This window comes from Dendrobates tinctorius, unplaced genomic scaffold (assembly GCF_039654945.1).
Source record: "Dendrobates tinctorius isolate UK_male_01 unplaced genomic scaffold, ASM3965494v1 ptg000106l, whole genome shotgun sequence".
Classification (NCBI taxonomy): domain Eukaryota; kingdom Metazoa; phylum Chordata; class Amphibia; order Anura; family Dendrobatidae; genus Dendrobates; species Dendrobates tinctorius.
The window spans coordinates 1,116,556-1,142,541 of record NW_027361774.1 but is presented as its reverse complement, the minus strand read 5'-3'; the positions used below and the strand labels follow the sequence as shown (position 1 = coordinate 1,142,541).

Here is a 25,986-nt window from a genome sequence, read left to right as displayed (position 1 = left end):
GACTCATTCATAACAGAATAACCAGCCATACCGCATATTCTAGGGTACTCAAAAGCAGGAAATAATTGTAAAAAAAAAAGTGTCAGAATTTTTTTTTATATGTATATTTTTTCCTCTTTTTCTCTGAGGCCGTAGGAGGATTCTTTTTTTCTTAATGGAGATTAAGCAATTGTCTGATCGTGTGGAGCAGCTCACTGCTGAAGTGTGGGGAATTTCCGCTCATCTCGCTCATTCACATGCTGTTGAACCAAAGATCCCTACTCCTGATGTGTTTTTTGGGGATCGGTCTAAATTTTTGTTTGAATTTTAAGAATAATTGTAAATTATTTCTTGCTTTGAAGCGTAATTCTTTGGGGAGCTCTGCGCAGCAGGTTAAAATTGTCATATCCTTGCTGCACGGCGATCCCCAGGATTGGGCCTTTTCTCTGACACCTGAAAATCCTATTCTGACTAATGTGGATGCATTTTTTCAAGCCTTGGGGTTGTTATATGATGAACTTAATGCTATTGATCAAGCTGAGAAAGCCCTATTGGCATTGAACCAGGGTCAGGATCCTGCAGTTATACTGTCAAAAATTCCGAAAGTGGGCAGTCCTTACCACATGGAATGATGGTGCCTTGGCAGCTCTCTTTCGGAAGGGTTTGTCAGAAACCATAAAAGATACTATGGTGGGATTTCCTGTTCCCTCTGCTCTTGACGATTCTATGTCATTAGCCATTCAAGTTGATCGGCGTTTATGTGAACGCAAAACTACACGAGAGGTGTTGCCACCTTTTGGACAAATGTCTGAACCTATGCAATGTGATAGAGTTTTGTCTAGGGCGCAACGTCAGGAGTTTAGAAGGCGTAATAAGCTGTGTTTTTTCTGTGGAGATGCCTCTCATAGTATTTCTGTCTGCCCTAAACAAGAGAAACGTTTTGCACACACATTTGCTGTGGGCGGTGTACAACCTAAGTTTCTTTTGGCAATTACTCTGATCTGCTCCTTATCCACATTTTCCGCTAAGGCTTTTGTGGATTCAGGAGCGTCTCTGAACCTGATGGACTTGGATTTTGCTAAACATTGTGGTTTTCCTATGACACCTCTGTGGACGCCTATTCCTTTGAGGGGTATTGATGCTACTCCTTTGGCGAAGAATAAACCTCAGTTTTGGACCCAGGTGATAATGTGGGTCGCCCCAGACTACCAAGAAAATTGCAGATTTTTGGTGTTGCATAATTTGCATGATACCATTGTTCTGGGTTTTCCCTGGTTGCAAATTCATAATCCAGTTTTGGATTGGAAATCTGTGTCTGTGGTGAGTTGGGGTTGTCGGTGTGCTCTTGGCGACACTCCTGTTTTCTTCACCTCTCCCCAGTCACATGATGTTCCTAACTATTTGGCTGATTTTTATGATGTATTTAGTGAGAGTAAGTCTGCGTCTTTGCCTCCTCATAGGAGTTATGACTGTGCAATTGAGGCCTGGGTGTAAATTTCCCAAGGGTCGACTTTTCAATTTATCTGTACCCGAACACGAGGCTATGCGATCTTATATTAAGGAGTCGTTGGAGAAGGGTCATATTAGACCATCCTCTTCACCCTTAGGTGCTGTTTTTTTTTGTGGCCAAGAAAGATGGTTCATTAAGGCCTTGTATTGATTATCGTTCCCTCAACAAAATTACAGTTAAATATCAGTATCCAATTAATAAAAATGGGTAATTTGCGCTAGCAGGATACCGTTCGAACGTTGCAAGGAAATGTCTACAGTGGAGCTGATTCACAGAACATATATAACATTACCTTCGTTCGGATGAAATAGAAACTAATAGAAAACTCCTTCCTCAAGCAGGATCCCGGTGCAGAGATGACGCTGCAAACAGTAGTGATGCTGACGGTGGTGAGCTTGAGAACGTTAAAGTTCAGTTGGTGAATGCAGGTATTGGACGCTACTCCGGCCGGTAGCAAGCGTCCTTCTAATCGCGTGACCGCCGCCGACACCCGGCGAGTATAACGGCGCGAATAGGGTCCAAAAGCCGGCAAGGTAGTAGAACGTGCAGGACCTTGCGTGACGTCACGGTCACGTGGAACACCACGTGACTGGCTAGTGAGCACAAAAAAGACCAAAAAGCTGTCTTACGCGTTTCGGAATCACCGGATTCCTTCTTCAGAGATGGTCTATGGTGATCAATTAAGTGCTTATATACCCGCGATCTCCAAACTCCATGTTCATTGATTAAAGGCAAACAATTCAATCTCGCTGTTTAGGCCATTAGGAACAAGTGTATTCATTTCAAAAATCAGTCTACTTTCTTCTCTTGACATTTGTTGAATAAAGTTCCCCTTTCGCCAGCTTTTTTTAACCACTCTAATGCCCGTAACTTTAACATTTTTAATAGAGCCTCCATGCTGATTAGCAAAATGGTGTGAGAGTGGGTGACCCATAAATTTGTTACCAATATTGCGCAGATGTTCTGCTAATCGGACATGCAATGGACGTTTTGTGCGTCCTATATACAGTTTCCCACAGGGGCACGTAATACCATATATAACCCCTGTGGTGTCACAGGTTATAAAATCCTTAATTTTTACCTCCGCAAATTTATTAGTAATTACTCCTTGTTTTTCAGAGGTCAGTTTTTTACAGGGGCCACACTTTCTACACGGAAAAAAGCCCCCTGGTAATTTCTCCGGATTTGATGTAATACTACTTAAGGGTTTGGAAATGGAGGGGGCTATAAGATTGCCCAAATTTTGCGCCTTCCTGAAAATAAACCTAGGATATGTTGGTAAAGATTCCCCTATAACCTTATCATTTCTCAGGATATTCCAATGTCTCCTGACAATTTTTTTAAAAATAATACTATTAGAGTTGTATTGTGAAATTATAGGGGTATCTTCCATAAAAACATTGCCATTTTTTCTCATTCGTTGTTCCAATAGTTGATCCCTTGGAATTTTTTCCACTAGTTTTTTTGTTTTTACTAAAGATGTTGGATCATAACCCTTATTGGAGAACTTCTTCATCATTACCTCTGCCTCTCTATCAAAATCCTCCCTTTTCGAACAGTTGCGATAAGCTCTAATTAATTGACTTTTTGGGACATTTAGTAGCCAGCTAGGTAAATGGCAACTGTCAAGTGAAATAAAGTTATTAGAATCTGGAGGTTCACTTCTGCTCCGGTTTTATGGCAACCTGATGTCTCACTTCCTTTTCAGGTGGAGGTAGATGCTTCAGAGATTGGTGCAGGAGCTGTTTTGTCCCCAAAAGATCCGGTGACGTCTAAAATGAATCCCTGTGCCTTCTTTTCCCGAAAGTTCTCCCCATCTGAACGCAACTATGATGTGGGGAATCAGGAATTGTTAGCCATTAAATCGGCATTTGAGAAGTGGAGACATTGGTTGGAGGGAGCTATACATCAAGTTTTGGTCCTCAATGACCACAAGAATTTGATTTACCTTGAGTCGGCCAAGCGCTTGAATCCTAGACAGGCTAGGTGGGCCTTGTTTTTTACGCGTTTTGATTTTGTGGTCTCCTTTCTTCCAGACACTAAGAATGCTAAGGCAGATGCCCTTTCTAGGAGTTTCTTTGCTGATTCTCCTATTGTGACCAAGCCTACTACCATCCTAGGTGAAGGGGTAGTTCTTTCTGCCATCTCGCCCGATTTGAGACGTGCTCTGGAAGAATTTCAGGAGGACAAACCTGAGCGTTGTCCTATGGGAAAGTTGTATGTTCCTGACCAGTGGAGGAAGAGAGTGATGTCTGAAGTTCATTGCTCCGCATTGGCTGGTCATCCAGGTATTTTTGGTACCAGAGATTTGGTGAGTCGGTCTTTTTGGTGGCCCGCTTTATTTCGTGATGTAAGGAATTTTGTGCAGTCCTGTGGGACTTGTTCCCGGTCTAAACCCTGTTCTCGCTCTAGTGGGTTGTTGATGCCCTTGCCGGTGCCCAAGAGGCCATGGACCCATATTTCAATGGATTTTATTTCTGATCTTCCTGTCTCTCAGAGAATGACTGCTATCTGGGTGATTTGTGATAGATTCTTTAAGATGGTCCATCTTGTACCACTCCCAAAGTTGCCATCTTCCTCAGAGTTGGTACCCTTGTTTTTACAACAGGTGGTTCGGTTGCATGGGATTCCTGAGAACATTGTATCGGACAGAGGAGTTCAGTTTGTTTCCAGATTCTGGAAAGCTTTTTGCTCCAACCTGGAAATTCAGTTGTCCTTCTCCTCTGCGTTTCACCCTCAGACTAATGGGCAGACAGAGAGTACAAACCAGACTTTGGAGTCCTATTTGAGATGTTTTATATCTGCTGATCAGGATGATTGGGTCTCATTTTTGCCCTTGGCCGAATTCGCTTTAAATAATAGAGCTAGTTCTGCCACCTTGATGTCGCCCTTTTTCTGTAACTTTGGGTTTCATCCTCGATTTTCTTCAGGGCAAGTGGAATCTTCAGCCTGCCCAGGTGTTGACACTGTTGTAGAGAGAATGCAGCAGATTTGGGACCAAGTGGTGGATAAGTTGTCTCTCTCCCAGGAAAAGGCCCAGCGGTTTTCCAACCGGCATAGGACCATTGGTCCCCGGTTTAAAGTGGGTGATATGGTTTGGTTATCATCAAAGAATATCTCTATGATGGTGGCTTCTCCAAAGTTCAAGCCAAGATTTATTGGACCTTACAAGATTTTGGAGATTCTTAATTCGGTTTCTTTTCGATTGGCTCTTCCTGTTACGTTTAAGATCCATAACGTGTTTCATAAGTCGCTGTTGAAGAGGTTTGTTGAGCCAGTAGTTCCTATTGCGGCACCTCCTGACCCTGTATTGGTTAAAGGTAATGTGGAATATGAGGCAGAGAAAATACTGGATTCTCATCTGGCTAGACGGAGACTCCAGTATTTGGTCAAGTGGAAGGGTTATGGCCAGGAGGACAATTCTTGGGTCTCTGCCTCTGATATTCATGCCGAAAGATTGGTTCGTGCTTTTCATCGGGCCCATCCTGATTGGCCTGGTGGCGTGGATGAGGGTTCGGTGACCCCTCCTCAAGGGGGGGTACTGTTGTGAATGCATTTTCTGGTTCACCTCTGGCTTCTGGTGAGGGTGATGGAGCTGGCTATGCTGACAGAAGAGTAGTGAATTCTCTATCTGGACTCCCTCTGTTGGTGAAAGGAGGTAATGAAGTTGATCTAAATGGCAGAGACCTGCCACTTGAGGAGGAGGACTGCGATTGGACATCGGGAGTCTTCGATTGGATTTAAGGCAGCCGACTTACTGTTTTCTTGCTGGTGATTTCTCCTGCCTGTGGCTTCTGGTTTCCAGTTCTGTTCCTGACTTCTCAAAGCTAAGTTTGCTCTGCTATTGTTCATATGAGTTTTGGTCTCGTTACTGGGGCTGGGGCTGTGCTGAATTCCCATTTTTGTCTCTGATTATTTCAGTTTGTTTTTGTCCCTGATCAGTTGATCTCTTTTGCTCTGTCTTCAGAATATACCTGAGTGCTGATATAGGGATTTGAAGTCTAGCGGCTTCAGGGCTTTTTTCTTATCAGACGTGTTGGACATCTTTTTGGCAGGGTTTTTTCGGATTGCAGACAGCAGCTTTCCTTTCCTATTCTTTCTAGTTAGTGTGGGCCCCACCGTTTGCTCAGCCTATCTTTCTATCTGTGTTTGTGTTTTCATCTTGTTTCACCGACAATACATGTTGGGGGTTGTCTATTGCTTTTGGGTCTGCTTTGGGGCTGTTTAGATTTTCCCTTTTCTTTTTTTTAGGCTTATTTATTTCTCCAGCCGTGTCGAGGCATCTAGGACGACCGTAGGCACGCTCCACGGCTACTGCTAGTTGTTGTGGATAAGATCAGGGTTCTGAAATCCGCTAGTTACCAACCTCTCTGGTTTTCTGGGCTTAGCTTGCTTTTTGTTTTTCCTCCTTGGTGACTCATTCATAACAGTACTCCTAATAAAATGCAAAACAAGCCACCCACTCTCCTCCCACATGCTCTCCCTCTCTCTGCATTTCCTCACTGCTGGTGACACATCTCCCAACCCTGGACCCCCACAGCTCATACCTCCCATTACTACACCCTTCTATCGTTCCCAAACCAACACAAACACCAGAAATCTTTCCCACCTCAAATCTGTGCCACTGACAACCACCACCTGGCTCCAACTCTCTGGATCACTCTGGAATGCTCACTCCGTCTGCAATAAACTCCATGTGATCCACGAACTCTTTACCTCTTGTAACTTTTCCTTCCTTGGCCTCACCAAAACATGGCTGACATCCTCCGACACTGCCTCCACTGCTGCGCTATGTTACGGCGGCCTCCACTTCACCCACACTACTCGCCCTGGCAACAGACATGGCGGAGAAGTGGGCCTTCTCCTTTCTTCCAACGGCACCTTCAACCCAATCCCACCTTTTACCCCCCCTTATCCTCCCCTCTTTTGAAGTCCATTCCGTCCGCATCTATTCTCCCTCCAACCTCCAAGTGGCCGTCATATACCGACCTCCGAGCCCGACCACTGCCTTCATTTACCAATTCTCTACCTGGCTCCTTCACTTTCTCTCTGCTGACATTCCCACCATCATCATGGGTGACTTCAACATCCCCATTGACACCCACCAGTTGGCAGCCTCCAAACTCCTGTCCCTTACTTCGTCCTTTGGAATTACTCAGTGGTCCTCCTCAGCCACCCACGCAGAAGGACATACACTAGACCAGATCTTCACCCGCCTCTGCTCTGTTTCTAACTTCTCCACCTCCCCTCTATCTGACCACCATCTACGCATTTCTCATCCCTGTCCTCCTCACCTGTCACCCATGTCCAGCAGCATGGCGCACCCCCGCAGAAATCTCGCACATCTAGACACTTGCACACTCTCTGACTCTATTCTACCACTGTCCTCCATAACTTCACTCCATGACACAGACACAGCCACTAGTTTCTACAATGCCACTCTGCATCAGCCATCAACTCAGTCGCCCCTGTCATGCATAGCAAAGTGCGACAAATCAATAGACAACCCTGGCACAATAACACCACTAAAAAGCTTCGGCAAGCATCCAGAATTGCAGAACGGCGCTGGAAGAAAACACATTCGCAAGACGACTTCACTGCACTCAAACAAGCAACACTCCCATTCAAATCTGCCTTCACCTCTGCTAAACAGGCCTACTTTACATCCCTTGTATCTTCCTTACCCCACAACCCCAAACAGTTGTTCAATACTTTTAACTCCCTCCTCCACCCACCACTGCCCCCTCCGACTTCCGTTATCTCTGCCGAGGACTTTGCCGCACACTTCAAAAACAGGATAGACCAAACACGGCAAGTCTTTATTGCTCAACCACCACAACCCATTTGTATACCAGACCAATGCCCAAACCCCATAACCTCCTTATCTAACATCACTGAAGGGGAGCTTGCTCATCTTCTCTCCAAATCACACCTCACCACTTGTGCACTTGACCCTATCCCATCCCACTTCCTCCCCAACATCACCACCACCCTTATACCATCCCTAACCCACCTCTTTAACCTATCACTAACTTCTGGTACCTTCCCTTCTGCTTTCAAACATGCCACAATCACACCTATCCTTAAAAAGCCAACCCTCGATCCAACAGCCACGTCCAGCTTTCGCCCAATATCGCTGTTCCCATTCGCTTCTAAACTACTGGAGCAGCATGTCCCCCTGAACTTTCCTCCCACCTCTCATCTAACTTGCTCTTTGAAAATCTACAATCTGGCTTCTGCCCCCATCATTCCACTGAGACAGCCCTGACCAAAATTACCAACGACCTACTTACAGCCAAAGCTAACGGACAATACTCTATACTCCTGCTTCTAGACCTATCCTCTGCTTTCGACACAGTTGACCACTGCCTCCTACTACAGATCCTCTCCTCCTTTGGCATCAAAGACCTCGCCCTATCCTGGATCTCCTCATACCTTTCCAACCGCACATTCAGCATCTCCCACCCTCTCTCTGTTGGAGTCCCCCAAGGCTCTGTTCTAGGACCCCTACTCTTCTCAATCTACACACTTGGCCTGGGGCAACTCCTAAAGTCCCATGGATTCCAGTACCACCTTTATGCCGATGATACTCAGGTCTACCTCTCTGGCCCAGACATCACCTCTCTGCTCTCCAGAATCCCAGAGTGTCTATCAGCCATATCCTCCTTCTCCTCTCGCTTCCTCAAACTCAATGTGGACAAATCTGAACTGATCATCTTTCCCCCATCTCACAGATCTTCCTTACCCGACCTTTCTATAACAATTGACAACATCACGCTTTCCCCCGTATCGGAGGTCCACTGCCTGGGAGTAACCCTTGACTCTGCCCTGTCCTTCAAACCACACATCCAAGCTCTCTCCACCTCCTGTCGCCTCCAGCTCAAAAATATTTCCAGAATCTGTCCCTTCCTCAACCCTCATTCTACTAAAATGCTTGTACATGCCCTCATCTTCTCCCACCTCGACTATTGCAACATCCTTTTCTGTGGCCTCCCTGCTAACATCCTTGCACCTCTCCAGTCCATCCTCAACTCTGCCGCCTGATTAATTCATCTCTCTCCTTGCTACTCCTCCGCTTCTCCCCTCTGCAAATCTCTTCACTGGCTCCCATTCCCTCAGTGTATCCAATTTAAATTACTAATACTGACCTACAAGGCCATCTACAACCTGTCTCCTCCATACATCTCTGAACTAATCTCCCGATACCTTCCCTCACGTAAACTCCGGTCCTCCCAAGACCTCTTTCTCTCCTCCACACTTATTGGCTCCTCACCCAACCGCCTCCAAGACTTCTCCCGAATAGCCCCCATCCTCTGGAATTCCCTGCCCCAACACGTCCGGCTATCAACCACACTCGGATCCTTCAGATGGAACCCGAAAACCCACCTCTTCAGGAAAGCCTACAGCCTACAATGATCCCCGCTGCCTCCTCACCACTACTGGAGCTACCGCCTCACCATCACTGGAGCTGCTGCAACCCCCCAACCTCCTGTCTCCTTCCCCACCATCCTGTATTATGTAAGCCCGAAAGGGCAGGGTCCTCTCTCCCCTCTTTATCAGTCTGTGATTGTTAGTTTGTTTACTGTAAGTGATATCTGTAATTTGTATGTAACCCCTTGTCATGTACAGCACCATGGAACCAATGGTGCTTTATAAATAAATATTAATAATAATAATAATTTGAGATTTTGAATGTCAAATTGACTGGAATCGAGATTGGACGCCATGTCGCATTTAGAGAGCCCCTGATGTACCTAAACAGTGGAAACCCCCCATAAGTGACCCCATTTTGGAAACTAGAAGCCCCAAGAAACTTATTTAAATGTGTGTTGAGCACTTTGAACCCCCAAGGGCTTCACAGAAGGTTATAACGTAGAGCCGTAAAATTAAAAAAATATATTTTTTCCACAAAAATGATCTTTTTGCCCCCAATTTTTATTTTCCCAAGGGTAACCGGACAAATAAAAGTTATTGTGCAATTTGTCCTGAGTACGCTGACACCCCATATGTGGGGATAAATCACTGTTTCGGTGCATGGCAGAGCTTGGAAGGGAAGTAGCACCATTTGACTTTTTCAACGCAAAATTGAGTGGAATTGAGATCGGACACCATGTCACGTTTGGAGAGCCCCTGATGTGCCTAAACAGTGGAAACCCCCCACAAGTGACCCCATTTTGGAAACTAGACCCTGTCACGTTTGGAGAGCCCCTGATGTGCCTAAACAGTGGAAACCCCCCACAAGTGACCCCATTTTGGAAACTAGACCCTACAAGGAACTTATCTAGTTGTGTGGTGAGCACTTTGAACCCCTAAGGGCTTCACAGAAGTTTATAACGTAGAGCTGTAAAATCAAAAATCATATTTTTTTTCCACAAAAATGAACTTTTTGCCCCCAAATTTTTATTTTCACAAGGGTAACAGGAGAAATAGGACCTCAAAAGTTGTTGTGCAATTTGTCCTGAGTACGCTAATACCCCATATGTGGGGGTAAATCACTGTGATCACCTTACTGCGATTTTTGGGAGGTAGAATGCACACATCCACAAACGGTGTAGAATTGTTGTTATTTTTTACGCCGTTCCTTGTGCGGTAATAGTGATTCGGCGACTTTATTCCTCAGGCCGGTGCAATTACAGCGATACCAGATTTATATCCTTTTTTCGTGTTTAGCTTCTGTCACACACTAAAAGATGCTTTTTTTTAAAGAATTTTTTGTAAGAATTTTTTGCATCGCCGTATTTTGAGAGCTATGATTTTTCCATATTTCGGCCGACAGAGTTAAGTGAGGTTTTTTGATTTTTGCGGGGCGAGCTGACGTTTTTATTGGTACCATTTTCGGGCACATAACATTTTTTGATCGCTTTCTATTCTGCTTTTTGTGGGGGCACAATCAACAAAAACTAGCAATTCAGGAATTGTTTTTTTTTCTCAGTTCCGTGTGTGGTAAAATTAGTATGGCAGCTTTATGCTACGATTACAGCGATACCTCACTTATATCATTTTTTATGTTTTGGCGTTTTTTTACACAATAAAAACTTTCATAGAAAAAATAATTATTTTTGCATCATTTTATTCTGACAGCTGTAACTTTTATATTTTTCCGCTGGCAGAGCTGTATGGCAGCTCATTTTTTGCGGGACAAGATGGCGCATTCAGTGATATTTTTATTACCATTCGCTTTTTTGATCGCGTTTTATTCCAATTTTTCCAAGCAATGTGATGAAATCGCTTGGAAAAAGTATAATTTGCAAGTTTTTTGTGGGTTTTTTGACACTTTTATACATGGGATTTTTACGGACGTGGCGATACCAAACGTGTGTACTTTTTTGTTTATTTTTTACATAAAAATGTGTATTAGGGGATTTTTTTTTAATTATTTTTATTATTTTTTTAATTTATTTTTTTTTTACACGCAGTGACAGTTTAAACGCAGGACGGACACAGTCTGCCATGGTGCCGGAACTGACATCCTGCCATGACGGACTGTGTCCATCCTTGGACGTTAAGGGGTTAAACAGTAAACCAGAGTAGCCCTCATTTATGGTGGACCATTGGAGCTACTATGAATCCTGAGCAGAAGATTAGAGATAATAATATTGCTCCCCATTTCAGGAGAGATTGTGCAGTAATCTGAATTCCTTAGGATCGAAAACAATGTAATGTATGACGTGGAGTGACTCCATGACACCAGGGCTGGAGCCAACACATCTCCTGCAGGCGGGAATAAATGTATATTACAGCCATCGGCCACGCACAGCTTAGAGATCTATCAGGGCACAGGTGGAATGTTTGTCCTGGAGATTATCACAATCCTCCTTGAAGTTAGTTGGTTTTAATACAAATGGAAAAGTCAGGATAAAGGGAAACTCTGCTGTTATTGGACAGAAATTCACACTTGGCCTCACTGCACATTTACTGTTGTCGCTCATAAAAGGGAAGTTTGGCCAGAAAGACTGGACCTGGTCTTGTAGGGACCATGAGACATTCAGCAGCACAGAAGGGAGAGAAGATTCATCCAATAGGATCTCAGGGATCTAGGAAGCCAACAGCATCATTACTCTCTGCTTTCTCTTACAGGCCCAGCATAAGATTGTTCTTCAAGGGATTTTCTATCTTGTCAGCACATTCTACGTACGCTGTCATTTGGCTTTATAGTTACAGATCTGGGCAGGTAACGGTCAGCGTCTCCTAATGTGAAGGAGAGAATGGCTAATGAAATCAATTATTAACCCCTTCCTGACCCATGACGCCTACGTAGGCGTCATGGTATAAATCGAGTTCCTGCGGGTCAGGTAACCGAGGTCACCGAAATGACACCCAACCCACAGGTATTGGTGGACCTGTAGTTAACCCTAGGGGGGTGGCTTTGTCCCCCCTCGTGGTTACGATCGCTCTGATTGGCTGTTGAAAGTGAAACAGCCAATCAGAGCGATTGTAATATTTCACCAATGAAACTTGGTGAAATATTACAATCCAACAATGGCTGATGCTGCAATAGCATCAGCCATTGGCTAGAGCTAGGTGACCTCTGTGTCACCCCCAAGATCCACGTGACGCTATCCCTCCAATCAGATGTGGGGCGGGTGTCAGGTATGGCTGCCCTCGCTCTTCAGCCTCATCCTGTCCGTGGAAGGTGAAGAGCAAGGTGCTGCCTGCTGCCCTGACACCTGACAGGTCTCTGCATGCTGCTGCTGTCGCCGGTCACCGTGCCTGCTGCCACTGCCGCCGATCTTCCCTCTGGTACTGTGCTCCGCTCCCCTCTGTTGCCTGGTTACACCCCCGCCCCTGTGATCACCCCCCCCCTGCCGAGGTGATCGCCCCCCCCGCCCAGGTGATCGCACCCCCCTGCCCAGTAATTACCCCCCTGCTGCTGCCGCCACGATCTCCCCTCTGTGCTGTCCTCCACTCCCCTCTGCTGCCCAATTCCACTCCATCCGGCCCTGTGTTCACCCCCCTGCAACAGAATTCGTCCCCCTGCCCCTGTGATCACCCCTCAGCCCTGTAATCACCCCCTGCCCCAGTAATCAGCCCCTGCTGCTGCCGCCGCTGATCTCTCCTCTGTGCTGTCCTCCGCTCCCCTCTGCTGCCTGATTCTACCCCCCGGCCCTGTGATTGCCCCCCTGCCCCAGTGATCACGCCCTGCTGCTGCCGCCGCAGATCTCTCTTCTGCTGCCTGATTCCACCCCCCCTGGCCCTGTGATCGCCCCCCTGCCCCGGTCATCGCCCCCGGTGATCACCACCCTGCTGCTACTACCTCCTGACCCACCGCGCCTGACAGCCCCCTCCTGCCCCCCCGCGCCTGACAGCCCCCTCCTGTAGTAGAAAGTTTCAAGCACTCGCACATACACAAGTACACTAAAAGTTTATCTTTTTTTACACATACACACCACACACACAATGTCCCACTCGTCACAGTCATCCCAGTCTCAAAGGGTGTACTCAGCTGAGGAGGCATATGCCTTCACTGCCTCCGAAGCGGATAGTGAGGGGGAGGACCCCACTTTTCTCTATTCCTCCCACTCTTCCTCCTCCAGCGACACAGACTTACCACCACAAGATGTCGCAGGATGAGAAATCGTCTGGAGCCCAGGGAGGAAGAGACGGAGGCCGGGGGAGAAGACCCACAGCCAAATGTGAGTAACCCCTAACCTAGCGCTAGTCACGCCCAACCTAGCACTAGTGCCCCCTCCTGGACCCCTGTCCCTGAGAATTTTGCTCCACGGATTCCTGATTTCGTTCCCCAATCAGGAATCCAGTTTGAGACTGCCAACTTCAGGGAAATAGACATTTTCAAAGTCTATTTCTCGGAGTCCATTGTCAGTCTTATGGTGGAGCAAACAAACTTGTACGCCCAGCAATTTTTGGCTGAAAACCCTAAATGCTCTACTTGGAGTCCCATTGACTCTGCAGAAATTATGAAATATTGGGGACTAGTCCTTTACATGGGGATTGTGAAGAAACCAGAAATTCGTCAATACTGGAGTACTGTAATTTTATATCAAACTCCAGTATTTGGCATGGTTATGAGTCGCAGACGTTTTGAGGCGATTCATAAGTTTCTCCATTTTAGGGACAACACTGACAGCCTTCCCCGCAATGACCCCAATTTTGATAGACTGTTCAAAATTCGGCCAGTCATCGAACACTTCAGCAACAAGTTTTCTGAAGTGTACATTCCTCAAAGGGAAATTTGTGTGGATGAATCCCTCATCCACTTCAAAGGGAGACTTCAGTTCTGTCAGTATCTGCCCAGCAAAAGGGCGAGGTACGGGATAATACTCTATAAGCTGTGTGAGAGTACCTCACGGTACACGCTCAGCTTTAGAGTTTACCATGGGAAGGACACCAGCCCCCAGAATGTCCACCTGCTCTGGGGGTGAGTGGGAAAATAGTGTGGGATTTCGTCCACCCTCTGCTTGATAAAGGTTACCACCTGTACGTTGATAACTTTTATATAAGCATCCCACTCTTTCGCTCCCTTTCTGCTAGAGCTACTGTCGCTTGCGGTATCATGCGCAGAAAACAGAGGGGTCTCCCTTTGCCACTAATTGAGCAGCCTCTCCCAAAGGGTGAGAGCCAAGCTCAATGTAGCGGCAACATGGTTGTGGTCAAGCTCAAAGACAAAAGAGACATCTTTCTCTTGACATTCCATGGTCCCGGTGTAGTAGGGGCCCAGATTGGGGGGTGGTCCACTGCTTACCGCGGCCAGACAATGCAAAGACGAGACGGAGGCAGATTTCAATTGTAACAGGTCCGAGTTTATTGGCCATCCTCCTGACGACCGTAGCCATACACCACAGCACCTTTACAGTGTGGCGCCCCTGAGGCTCAGTCGCCACAGAGGTACTGCCCCTTCTCCTGAGGTGCGGTGCCCCACCATCCAGGTAAGGTGGGAACTCCTTGCCAAACTCCACCACCTGCACCCCACACACAGGATAGTTCAGCAGGGCCACATTGCGGCTCAGTGCTTAGAGAGTAGCAGAGCACCTCTGGTGGTTCCTTGCTTCGAAACACGAGATGTGCTTGGAGGTGGGTGGAGTTAGATATAAAAGAAGGGGAAAGATAGGATTTAGAGTTCAGAGAGTTTCAGGAGGGGAGACAAGGAAGACAGTCAGTCAGGAGAGTCTGAGGACTGGTCTGAGGAGAAGGAGTGCTGCAGCTGCCTCAGTGATCTGAGCCAGCTGGCACGGGAAAGAAGGAGAGAGAAAGAGAGAGAGACATAGAACTGTAACCTGCACTTCCATAAGTAAGAGAAAGACAAGTACGGAACGAAGGAGAAGAGAACAGAGAGGAGTTGTGGGTTGGAAGAGGAACCCTGCCTATAAGTTCTCAGCGCAAGGCTGGGGCCCGGTCCCCGAGGCTGTGTGGACACTTATGGTTCTGCAGCAGACACCGGTGGAGTAGTTGGCTGTAAATGCACTACTCCCATCTAAGACTTGGGACACAACAGCAAACTGCTAGAGAGCCGGGATCCAGGAGGTCCCCGAGCAGGCTACAGCTGTCTGTCATACAAGTGAGGTTCTAGGAACATCTGTAGGAGGCATTCCAGGGTAACTAAGTACTGGAGTGCTTCACCATTACAAGCGCATTGGAGGAGTCGTTCAGAGAGGCACATGTTGGCGGAGTGTTGGCAGGGAGAGTCCTATCTTGCCTGGAGGTTGGCTGGGCCTCTACCCCGGAGGACACAGTACTGAGGAAGGCACCTGTGTGCACTACGAACTGTGAGTAAAGCTTTGAAACTGCAAGCCCTGGTGTCCTCCATTCATTCTTGCATCAGTACCGCTACATCTGAGTACCGACATCCACACTGCTCGTGCCTCTCCTCTAACATCGCATCTACACTGCCCTGGGACTACAGCTCCACCTGTGGGGAGCTACACCATCTTTGCTGCACCATGCCATCAGTCCCAGCGGATCTGCACGCAGCGTTGGCTTAACATCACACTTGCCAAACACCACAGGTGGCGTCACAAACTATTTCATTAACCACTACCACCATTTTATTTGGGCGCCCAGGGCCACGGACCGGGTCGCCGCCACCGCAGCACATCCCCCTGACACCGGCCTGCTACCGAGTACCCCACGGCCCTGGGAGGGCGACCCAGCAGCTCTCCATATCCAGGCCCGGGTACCTTCACCTTTCCTTCAGTCGTAGTGACGTTCCTCGCTGATCTTTTGCTGGGGCTGTCCTAGACCAATCTACCACCAGCGCTTCACCTGCCTGAGGTCGTCGTCCAATTGGTGCCCCGGGGCCTCGTCTGTCCTGCGGTCCGTTGTGTCAGGGCCACCCCCCTGACTGTCTCTTCCTGTTAGTCCCCTGGCCGAGCTCTCCACCGTTGTCAGTCTTCTGTCCTGAGTCTTCTCCTCCTGAGCTCCTCCCGGGACTAGTCTAGCCTGGAACCCTGTCCTGTCCTATTTATCCCCTCTCTCACTGGGAATTTCCCTCCTGGGTTCCTATCTCCCCGCCCCCCATGACTAAGCGGTTTCCTAAGCCCTAAGCTGATGTCAAGTCCTGAACTACACTCCCCCTGCCATCTTGTGGTCAAAAATAGGTATTGCACTCCCTTTTGTATCTTTCCCAGCTGTCTCCCTTCTGTCATTACTACCATCCCTTCTACCTCCAGCCAAGTCCGTCCATCAGGTCACCTTCCCCACACTGGCACCACGGCCACCAACGTTCGAGGTACCCCAGACCAGGTCCACAGGCCCACAAACCGGACTGTGCCCTGGGGTACAACAAACACATGGGGGAGTTGATCTTTGTGATCAAGTCCTCCAACCCTATAGTGCTATGCGGAAGGCGAAAGTGTGGTATAAAAAACTGACTGTGAAAACTGGCTGTGCACATCATACAAATGGCACAGTATAACGCATGCGTGCTATCACGATGTGCAGGCCAGACCAACAACACTTTCCTTCAGTTCCAGGAGGCGGTGATAAAGGCCCTGATTTTTGGAGAGGAGGACAGAGCATGCCCCAACCCCCCTGGAACTCAAGTTTCCCATATGGTACCAGGACAACATGCTATAAAAGGGGGAAACATGTCCTGACAAACCTGGACTGTGTATGAATGAATGCTTCAGAATTCATCACATGTCCGTGTACTAAACACATCCTGACACTCCCCTACAGAACTCACCCACACCAGGCTGACATACACAACACCACACACCCCAACCTGACATACACTACACCACACACAGACCTGACATACAAAACACCACACACACCAACCTGACGTACACTACACCACACCACACACCAACCTAACATACACTACGTCAGGTTGGTGTGTGTGGTGTAGTGTATGTCAGGATAGTGTCTGTGGCGTAGTGTACGTCAGATTGGTGTATGGTGTGGTATAGTATACGTCAGGTTCGTGTGTGTGTTGTAGTGTACGTCAGGTTGTTGTGTGTGTGTGTGTGTGTGTGTGGTGTATACTGCACCACACACACACACCAACCTGACGTACACTACAGCACACCACACACCAACCTGACATACACTACAACACACCATACACCAATCTGACGTACACTACACCACACCACACACCAACCTGACATACACTACACCACACACCAACCTGACGTAGTGTATGTTAGGCTGGTGTGTGGTGTGGTGTAGTGTACGTCAGGTTGATGTGTGTGGTGTAGTAAATACCACACACCAACATGACGTATACTACACTACACACACCAATCTGACATACACTACATACTTTCCATACGCGACATGGTGTCCGCTAACGATTGGAGCTAATTTTCCCTTCAAAAAGTCAAATGGCGCTCCTTCCCTTCCGTGCGCCCAAACAGTGGTTTATGACCACATATGAGGTATCGGTGTACTCAGGAGAAATTGCCCAACAAATTTTAGGATCCATTTTATCCTGTTACCCATGTAAAAATGAATAAATTGAGGTTAAAACAACATTTTTGTTGGAAAAATTAAAATGTCTATTTTTTTCCTTCCACATTGCTTTAGGTCCTGTGAAGCAACTGAAGGGTTAATAATCTTCTTAAATGTAGTTTTGAGCACCTTGAGGGGTGCAGTTTTTGGAATGGTGTAACTTTTGGGTGTTTTCTGTCATATTGAACCCTCAAAATGACTTCAAATGTGAGGTGGTCGCTAAAAAAATGGTTTTGTAAATTTTTTTGTAAAAATGAGAAACCGCTGGTCAACTTTTAACCCTTATAACTTCCTAACAAAAAAATTTTTTTTTCCCAAAATTGTGCTGATGTAAAGTAGACATGTGGGAAATGTTTATTTATTAAACTATTTTGTGTCACATAACTCTCTGGTTTAATAGAATAAAAATTCAAAATTTGAAAATTGTGAAATTTCCAATTTTTTCACAAATAAACGCAAAAACTATTGACCTAAATTTACCACTAACATGAAGCCCAATATGTGACGAAAAAACAATCTCAGAATCGCTAGGATCTGTTGAAGCGTTCCTGAGTTATAACCTCATAAAGGGACACTGGCCAGAACGGCTAAAAATGGCCAGGTCATTAAGGTCAAAATAGGCTGGGACATGAAGGGGTTAAACCTTATATAAGTCAGTTCAGATATGGTGTACCAAGATGGCGTCTGTGTCTTCAGACAACACCTTGGAAGGAATCCTTGGAATGCAGAAGCTGAGATACTGGATACCATATATGGAAGTGAAGCTGAAATGGACCTATCATAGACTGACACTGGCTACTCAGGAGATTGTGTGACACCCATTTCCTGTCTCTTTGTCTTGAGAATAAACTTCAGTTGTGTGCAAGCCTTTGCTGAGAAAGGAGTAGACATCTAACTCTGTGTTCAGTGTGACTCTAAGCGCTCACTTGGCCTATATTGGGTCAGGTGCAAGCAATCATATAGATCTCGCTTTAAGGGATCACCCTCACACTAATCCCAGGAGGTAGGTGGATCCTCCAGGTCGTAAGTTCTATAGAAAAGGGCTTTCAATGCCCAAAGTCATTTGAACAGTTTTGGGTGGAGGAGAATGTTGTGGTCTAGAGGCAAAATGGTGATCATGGTAATACGGCCGGACTACACCACCGATAAAGCAGCCACAGCCGGTGACTGAGAGGAATCTGTGACTTCTCTGCATTCAGTGGTTACTACTCACCTGGGTAGTCATATGTGGGAATCTCCTCTTTACACCACTCAATACCCCTCACATATGTCTCTGTAGTATTAATATGGGTCAGATCTTCACCCTGAAACAAATATTGTAAAAGTCACCGACAGATGGAGAAGTCCCATCTATGATCAGCTCTAATCCTGCCATCTCCACCGCTCTCATTACACAAGTATAAAACATATAATACTGGTGGATAAAACAAGACTGAGCACAAGACCTTCACAGCCGTCTACACATCATAGGGGAGATCTCCTGACACCTTCTCTCCATCTACCTGATGATCCTGAGGAGCACTGGGATCTTCTTGTTTACAGTCCTGTGGAAGAAGAGGACGGGGATATCTCTCTGGTGTTGTCCTCTTACTGGATAGATCTGGAGGAAACACATACAGGGACTGAATTCATTCTCTACATACAGATAATTATAGGCTGTGTGTATTTAGTCCTGTCTATTACCTGGAGATGTGAGGGGCTGGGGAACCTCCATTATGACGTTCTTGTACAGGTCTCTGTGTCCTTCTAAATACTCCCACTCCTCCATGGAGAAATAGACAGCGACATCCTGACACCTTATAGGAACCTGACACATACAATGATACCGTCATCCCCCGATCCCTTCATAGTGTTACTGTATAATGTCCCAGCATTCCCAGCAGTGTCACCTCTCCAGTCAGCAGCTCAATCATCTTGTAGATGAGTTCTAGGATCTTCTGGTCATTGATGTCCTCATGGATCAGGGGGTGAGGTGGAGGCCCCGTGATTGGGCTCAGGGGTCTTCCCCATCCCTCAGACACAGGGTCCTGACAGCGATCACTGGAGGTCTTCTTCACCACTGTGTAATCCTGGTTATGGAGAGACACATTAATAAATCTCACTACAGACATTTCCAGAGTCCTCACCTCTCCAGTTCTGTCCATCTGTTATTCCCATAGATAAGAATGATGTAATGTGACGTCATCAGAATCTCTCACCTCTCCAGTGAGACGGAAGAGGATCTCTAGGGTGAGGTGTAACATCCTCTCCGCCATCTTGTCTCTGTCCATATCCATCCTTGATGGGTAAATCAGGAAAATTCTCTTCTGTAGAAGATCTTCACTGAGAGGATCCAATATTGTAGAGACCTGAATGAAAAGAAGAAGATCCGATGTAACATCATAAGAATCCTGTGTAATAATACAATGACAGCATGCAATTTGCAGAGTCGGGAGATATGACTCTGCCAAACAGATATATATACATACACACACATATATACAGAATATATCTATATTTATATAATTTCACCATCAAAGAAAGTAAGGACTGCAGCACTCACTGATCCATATTGAAAGTCCGTAGTTTATTTGTAGCAAAAGTTTAAAACTTCATGGCCGGGAGGCGGAAGAAAGGAGTGAGTAAACTCTAACGACGGCCTAACAGCGCTTCCACGGGTCAGCTATATATAACATATATATATCTATTTATATAATCGTCTAACTCTGTCTGTCTGTAACGGAAATCCCGCGTCGCTGATTGGTCGTGGCCGGCAGGCCGCGACCAATCAGCGACAGGCGCAGTGCGCAGGCGCAGTCCGGAATTTGAAGGACACACGCCACCGCTACCGTCGGGAGATCAGCGGCGCTAGGAGTCGGGAGACTCCTCCGGACCTTGGGTACCATAAACCTGTAAAAATAGAATTAAAATAAAAAATAGTGATATACTCACCCTCCGACGGCCCCCGGAGCTCTCCCGCCTCTAACCACGCAGCCGGCATCTTCCGTTCCCAGTAATGATTTGCGTGAAAGACCGCTGATGACGTCGCAATCTCGCAAGCATCGCGCTCTCGAGAGTGACGTCATCTCCGGTAATTCGCGCTAAGCATAACTGGGAACGGAAGATGCCGGGAGCGTGGAGAGGAAAGAAAGAGTCCGGGGACCGTCGGAAGGTGAGAATAACCTTTTTTTAATTTTTTTTAGTCTTTTTTACATGCTATCTTTTACTAATGATGCTGCATAGGCATCATCAATAGTAAAAATCCACACTTGCGGACAAAAAAGAATATTACTCCTTCTTATCCAAAATGAAGCGAACCACAATTATATTAAAAACATGTAACTTTATTAAACAAAACAGAGATAATTGTCTGCTGTTTTTTTCCCCTTTTGGGGTAGGTTATCAGGAAACAATGAATATGTAGCCAATTTTAAATGTCTTTATTTTGTTTAATAAAGTTACATGTTTGTAATATAATTGTGGTTCGCTTCATTTTGGATAAGAAGGAGTAATATTCTTTTTTGCCCGCAAGTGTGGATTCATGTGTTGAAGTGCCTATTTAAATACTTGCAAAAAATTGTGGTTTCAATCAATAGTAAAAAGTTGATCACAATTGTCAAAAACACTATGCTTCACAAGTGTGACCAACCTGTCAATCACATTCCAAGCGATGCTTCAAATCGTTTGGTATGCGCTTGAATTCCGCGCGTGAATAACGAGTGAAAAATGTTTTCTGCGGCAAAACGCATACGAATTTGGCCATATTCAAGAATACCCGATGCGTTATAATTGGGCCACCATCTAGTGTACATATACAGTGGGGAAAAAAAGTATTTAGTCAGTCAGCAATAGTGCAAGTTCCACCACTTAAAAAGATGAGAGGCGTCTGTAATTTACATCATAGGTAGACCTCAACTATGGGAGACAAACTGAGAAAAAAAAATCCAGAAAATCACATTGTCTGTTTTTTTTTTCATTTTATTTGCATATTATGGTGGAAAATAAGTATTTGGTCAGAAACAAAATTTCATCTCAATACTTTGTGATATATCCTTTGTTGGCAATGACAGAGGTCAAACGTTTTCTGTAAGTCTTCACAAGGTTGCCACACACTGTTGTTGGTATGTTGGCCCATTCCTCCATGCAGATCTCCTCTAGAGCAGTGAGGTTTTTGGCTTTTCGCTTGGCAACACGGACTTTCAACTCCCTCCAAAGGTTTTCTATAGGGTTGAGATCTGGAGACTGGCTAGGCCACTCCAGGACCTTGAAATGCTTCTTACGAAGCCACTCCTTCGTTGCCCTGGCGGTGTGCTTTGGATCATTGTCATGTTGAAAGACCCAGCCATGTTTCATCTTCAATGCCCTTGCTGATGGAAGGAGGTTTGCACTCAAAATCTCACGATACATGGCCCCATTCATTCTTTCATGTACCCAGATCAGTCGTCCTGGCCCCTTTGCAGAGAAACAGCCCCAAAGCATGATGTTTCCACCACCATGCTTTACAGTAGGTATGGTGCTTGATGGATGCAACTCAGTATTCTTTTTCCTCCAAACACGACAAGTTGTGTTTCTACCAAACAGTTCCAGTTTGGTTTCATCAGACCATAGGACATTCTCCCAAAACTCCTCTGGATCATCCAAATGCTCTCTAGCAAACTTCAGACGGGCCCAGACATGTACAGGCTTAAGCAGTGGGACACATCTGGCACTGCAGGATCTGAGTCCATGGTGGCGTAGTGTGTTACTTATGGTAGGCCTTGTTACATTGGTCCCAGCTCTCTGCAGTTCATTCACTAGGTCCCCCCGCGTGGTTCTGGGATTTTTGCTCACCGTTCTTGTGATCATTCTGACCCCACGGGGTGGGATTTTGCGTGGAGCACCAGATCGAGGGAGATTATCAGTGGTCTTGTATGTCTTCCATTTTCTAGTTATTGCTCCCACAGTTGATTTCTTCACTCCAAGCTGGTTGGCTATTGCAGATTCAGTCTTCCCAGCCTGGTGCAGGGCTACAATTTTGTTTCTGGTGTCCTTTGACAGCTCTTTGGTCTTCACCATAGTGGAGTTTGGAGTCAGACTCTTTGAGGGTATGCACAGGTGTCTTTTTATACTGATAACAAGTTTAAACAGGTGCCACTACTACAGGTAATGAGTGGAGGAAAGAGGAGACTCTTAAAGAAGAAGTTACAGGTCTGTGAGAGCCAGAAATCTTGATTGCTTGTTTCTGACCAAATACTTATTTTCCACCATAATATGCAAATAAAATGAAAATAAACAGACAATGTGATTTTCTGGATTTTTTTTTCTCAGTTTGTCTCCCATAGTTGAGGTCTACCTATGATGTAAATTACAGACGCCTCTCATCTTTTTAGGTGGTGGAACTTGCACTATTGCTGACTGACTAAATACTTTTTTTCCCCACTGTATATAATCGTCTAATTCTGTCTGTAACGGAAATCCCGCGTCGCTGATTGGTCGCGCCCGGGGACAACACTGAAGGTGGAGGAAAATGGCGCCCGCAGCAGTCCTCCACAGGAACTTCACCAACGATGTGCCCTGCCTTAACTTGAGCAGAGGAGGGCGAAAAAACCCCGGTCAGCAAGGGGCAAGCCTAAGGCAGGACGCAGATGCTGTTCAGAAGGAAATCTCCACACCGCCCGAACACCGGGTAGCGGTGATGTCACCACAAAGGAGGAAGATGGCGCGTGCAGCAGGCAGAGAGGGAACCTTTACCAGCGGTGTGCCCAGGGAAAACAAGGTCAGATGAGGGTCCAGCTCCCCAGGTCTGCAAGGGGCAATCCCAAAGTCGATTCCAGAAGCCTTTCCAAAGCAATTTTCTACACCGCCCGAACATTCATTGCATTATTCTTAAATCTTCATAAATAAACTACATACATATTCTAGAATACCCGATGCGTTAGAATCGGGCCACCATCTAGTGTCATTTAGACACTGTTCATATGTTCAGGTTTTAAATACATTAGATAGGGACTGCTTCAATAAGGGTTACCTTGACGAGGTGGAGCAGCTTGGGATACATTTTTTTGCAAAAAAAGTATTGACTAAATACCCTGTATTTGTTGTCATCTTTTTATCAGCACTTGCTGACTACTGTTATATGTCTTACTGCAAGGTATTTCTGCACATTTGTCATTCTGTGCTTTCTGTTTGTGTTTCACCATCTAGTATAGGATAATTATATATACACACACATTATAGCAGAGTCATATCTCTCGACTCCGCAGATGGCATGCTGTTGTTGTAGGCCCAGACCAGATGGTATGGAGATGAATGAGGGAGACCAAAGTTAAAAAATAGACTTTCCTTCACTTAATAAGAACTTGATGAGAAGTATATACATCAGATGGCAGGCACAACACTTTTGCTGATTTAATAGCAGAATATAGCCGAACATGCACAGCACAAAAGCCGGAGTTTCCCAAGCTGTATGGCAGTGTGGTAAACACTGGTGTAGTGCTTCTGATTGGCGGTAAAATCATCCCCGCCGGTCACAGAGCCGTGGTTCCCACACTGTCAGAACACAGCATGACCACCCAGCTGTGATTGGAGGTAAAAAGTTTATCTCTGGTCACTGGTGTCAGCTCTAATACTGCCATCTCCACCGCTCTCATTACACAAGTATAAAACATATAATACTGGTGGATAAAACAAGACTGAGCACAAGACCTTCACAGCCATCTACACATCATAGGGGAGATCTCCTGACACCTTCTCTCCATCTACCTGATGATCCTGAGGAGCACTGGGATCTTCTTGTTTACAGTCCTGTGGAAGAAGAGGACGGGGACATCTCTCTGGTGTTGTCCTCTTACTGGATAGATCTGGAGGAAACACACACAGGGACTGAATTCATTCTCTACATACAGATAATTATAGGCCGTGTGTATTTAGTCCTGTCTATTACCTGGTGATGTGAGGGGCTGGGGAACCTCCATTATGACGTTCTTGTACAGATCTCTGTGTCCTTCTAAATACTCCCACTCCTCCATGGAGAAATAGACAGCGACATCCTGACACCTTATAGGAACCTGACACATACAATGATACCGTCATCCCCCGATCCCTTCATAGTGTTACTGTATGATGTCGGTCTGTCATTCCAAGGATGTCATTCTAAGGATATCATCTGAAATATGCCTGAAAATGACTCCCTGCTATAGATGCTTCATTATTATTATTGCTATGCTTCACTATTACTATCACTCTGACAATCGATCTGCTTCATCCACAGGTATGTGTTCTGGCTGCAATACCATCATCACCCATCTTTCCTGACCCCCAATCACCCCTGTATCTGTCTGCTATCAATGGTATGTATCCCGGCTGCAATACCATCATCACCCATCTTTCCTGAACCCCAATCACCCCTGTATCTGTCTGCTATCACTGGTATGTGTTCAGGCTGCAATACCATCATCACCCAGCTTTCCTGAACCCCAATCACCCCTGTATCTGTCTGCTATCACTGGTATATATTATGGCTGCAATACTATCTCCCTTTGCATTTCCTCTTGTGACTTTAATTAATCGTCTCCTGTGTCTGCATCCAGTCTCCCTGCTGCTCCTCCCTTTCTGATCACACCTGGGCCCTTTCATGTGCTGTTAAGTTAGTATAAATTCAGACTAAGAGATCTGTCTGACCACGGTCCGTCATTGCAAGGATGTCTTCTAAGGATAACATCTGAAATGAGCCTGAAGTGACAAGAAGGTACGACTAACCGCTGCATTTACATGTACTAAATTTCTTTTGCCTTCTAAATTACTCTCACCATGCTGACATACGCTCTAACAGTTTTGGCTCCACTACTCCTCCCTCGCCTTCGCTATCCGCAAACCCCAGTGCCCGCTAACCAAATAATAATCTCTCCTTCCCTTTTGCCTCCCCACCTGACCTCCACTGCTGACCTGCTCCTCCACCTCAGAGCTCTCCTAATAAAATACAAAACAAGCCACCCACCCTCCTTCTCCCACACGCTCTCCCTCTCTCTGCTTCTCCTCACTGCTGGCGACATATCTCTCAACCCTGGACCCACACAGCCCATACCTCCCATTGTTGCCCCCTTCTATCATTCCCAAACCAACACAAACACCAGAAATCTTTCCCACCTCAAATCCATGCCCTTGACACCCACCACCCTGCTCCCACTCTTTGGCTCACTCTGGCGTGCCAGCTCCGTCTGCAATAAACTCCATGTGATTCATGACCTCTTTACCTCTCGTAATTTTTCCTTCCTTGGCCTCATCGAAACATGGCTGACACCCTCCGACACTGCCTCCCCTGCTGTGCTAGGTTACGGCGGCCTCCACTTCACCTACACTCCTCGCCCTGGCAACAGACATGGCGGAGGAGTGGGCCTTCTCCTTTCTTCCAATTGCACCTTCAACCCAATCCAACCTCTACCCTCCCTTATCCTCCCCTCTTTTGAAGTCCACTCTGTCCGCATCTACTCTCCCTCCAACCTCCAAGTGGCCGTCCTATACCGACCTCCAGGTCCGACCACTGCCTTCATTGACCAATTCTCCACCTGGTTCCTTCACTTTCTCTCTGCTGACATTCCCACCATGATCATGGGTGATTTGAACATCCCCAT

At 46.2% G+C, this 25,986-nt stretch overlaps 2 protein-coding genes across 2 annotated transcripts in view; both read right to left on the bottom strand.

Annotated features, from left to right (window-relative positions):
- The window catches only part of LOC141100556 (uncharacterized), an 84,824-nt gene extending 65,625 nt beyond the window's left edge, over positions 1 to 19,199 (bottom strand). The window contains 3 exon segments of the mRNA XM_073589115.1: positions 18,612 to 18,702; positions 18,901 to 18,998; positions 19,082 to 19,199. Coding sequence (XP_073445216.1) covers positions 18,612 to 18,702; positions 18,901 to 18,998; positions 19,082 to 19,166 — 274 coding nt within the window. The 5' untranslated portion in view covers positions 19,167 to 19,199.
- A 43-nt stretch (positions 19,200 to 19,242) lies between these two features.
- LOC141100532 (oocyte zinc finger protein XlCOF29-like) lies at positions 19,243 to 25,986 on the bottom strand. The gene is made up of 3 exons (XM_073589094.1): positions 25,957 to 25,986; positions 19,597 to 19,746; positions 19,243 to 19,467 (listed from the first exon to the last, which is right to left on the bottom strand). Exons 1-3 carry the CDS (start codon positions 25,984 to 25,986, stop codon positions 19,243 to 19,245), a joined length of 405 nt encoding a protein of 134 aa, XP_073445195.1.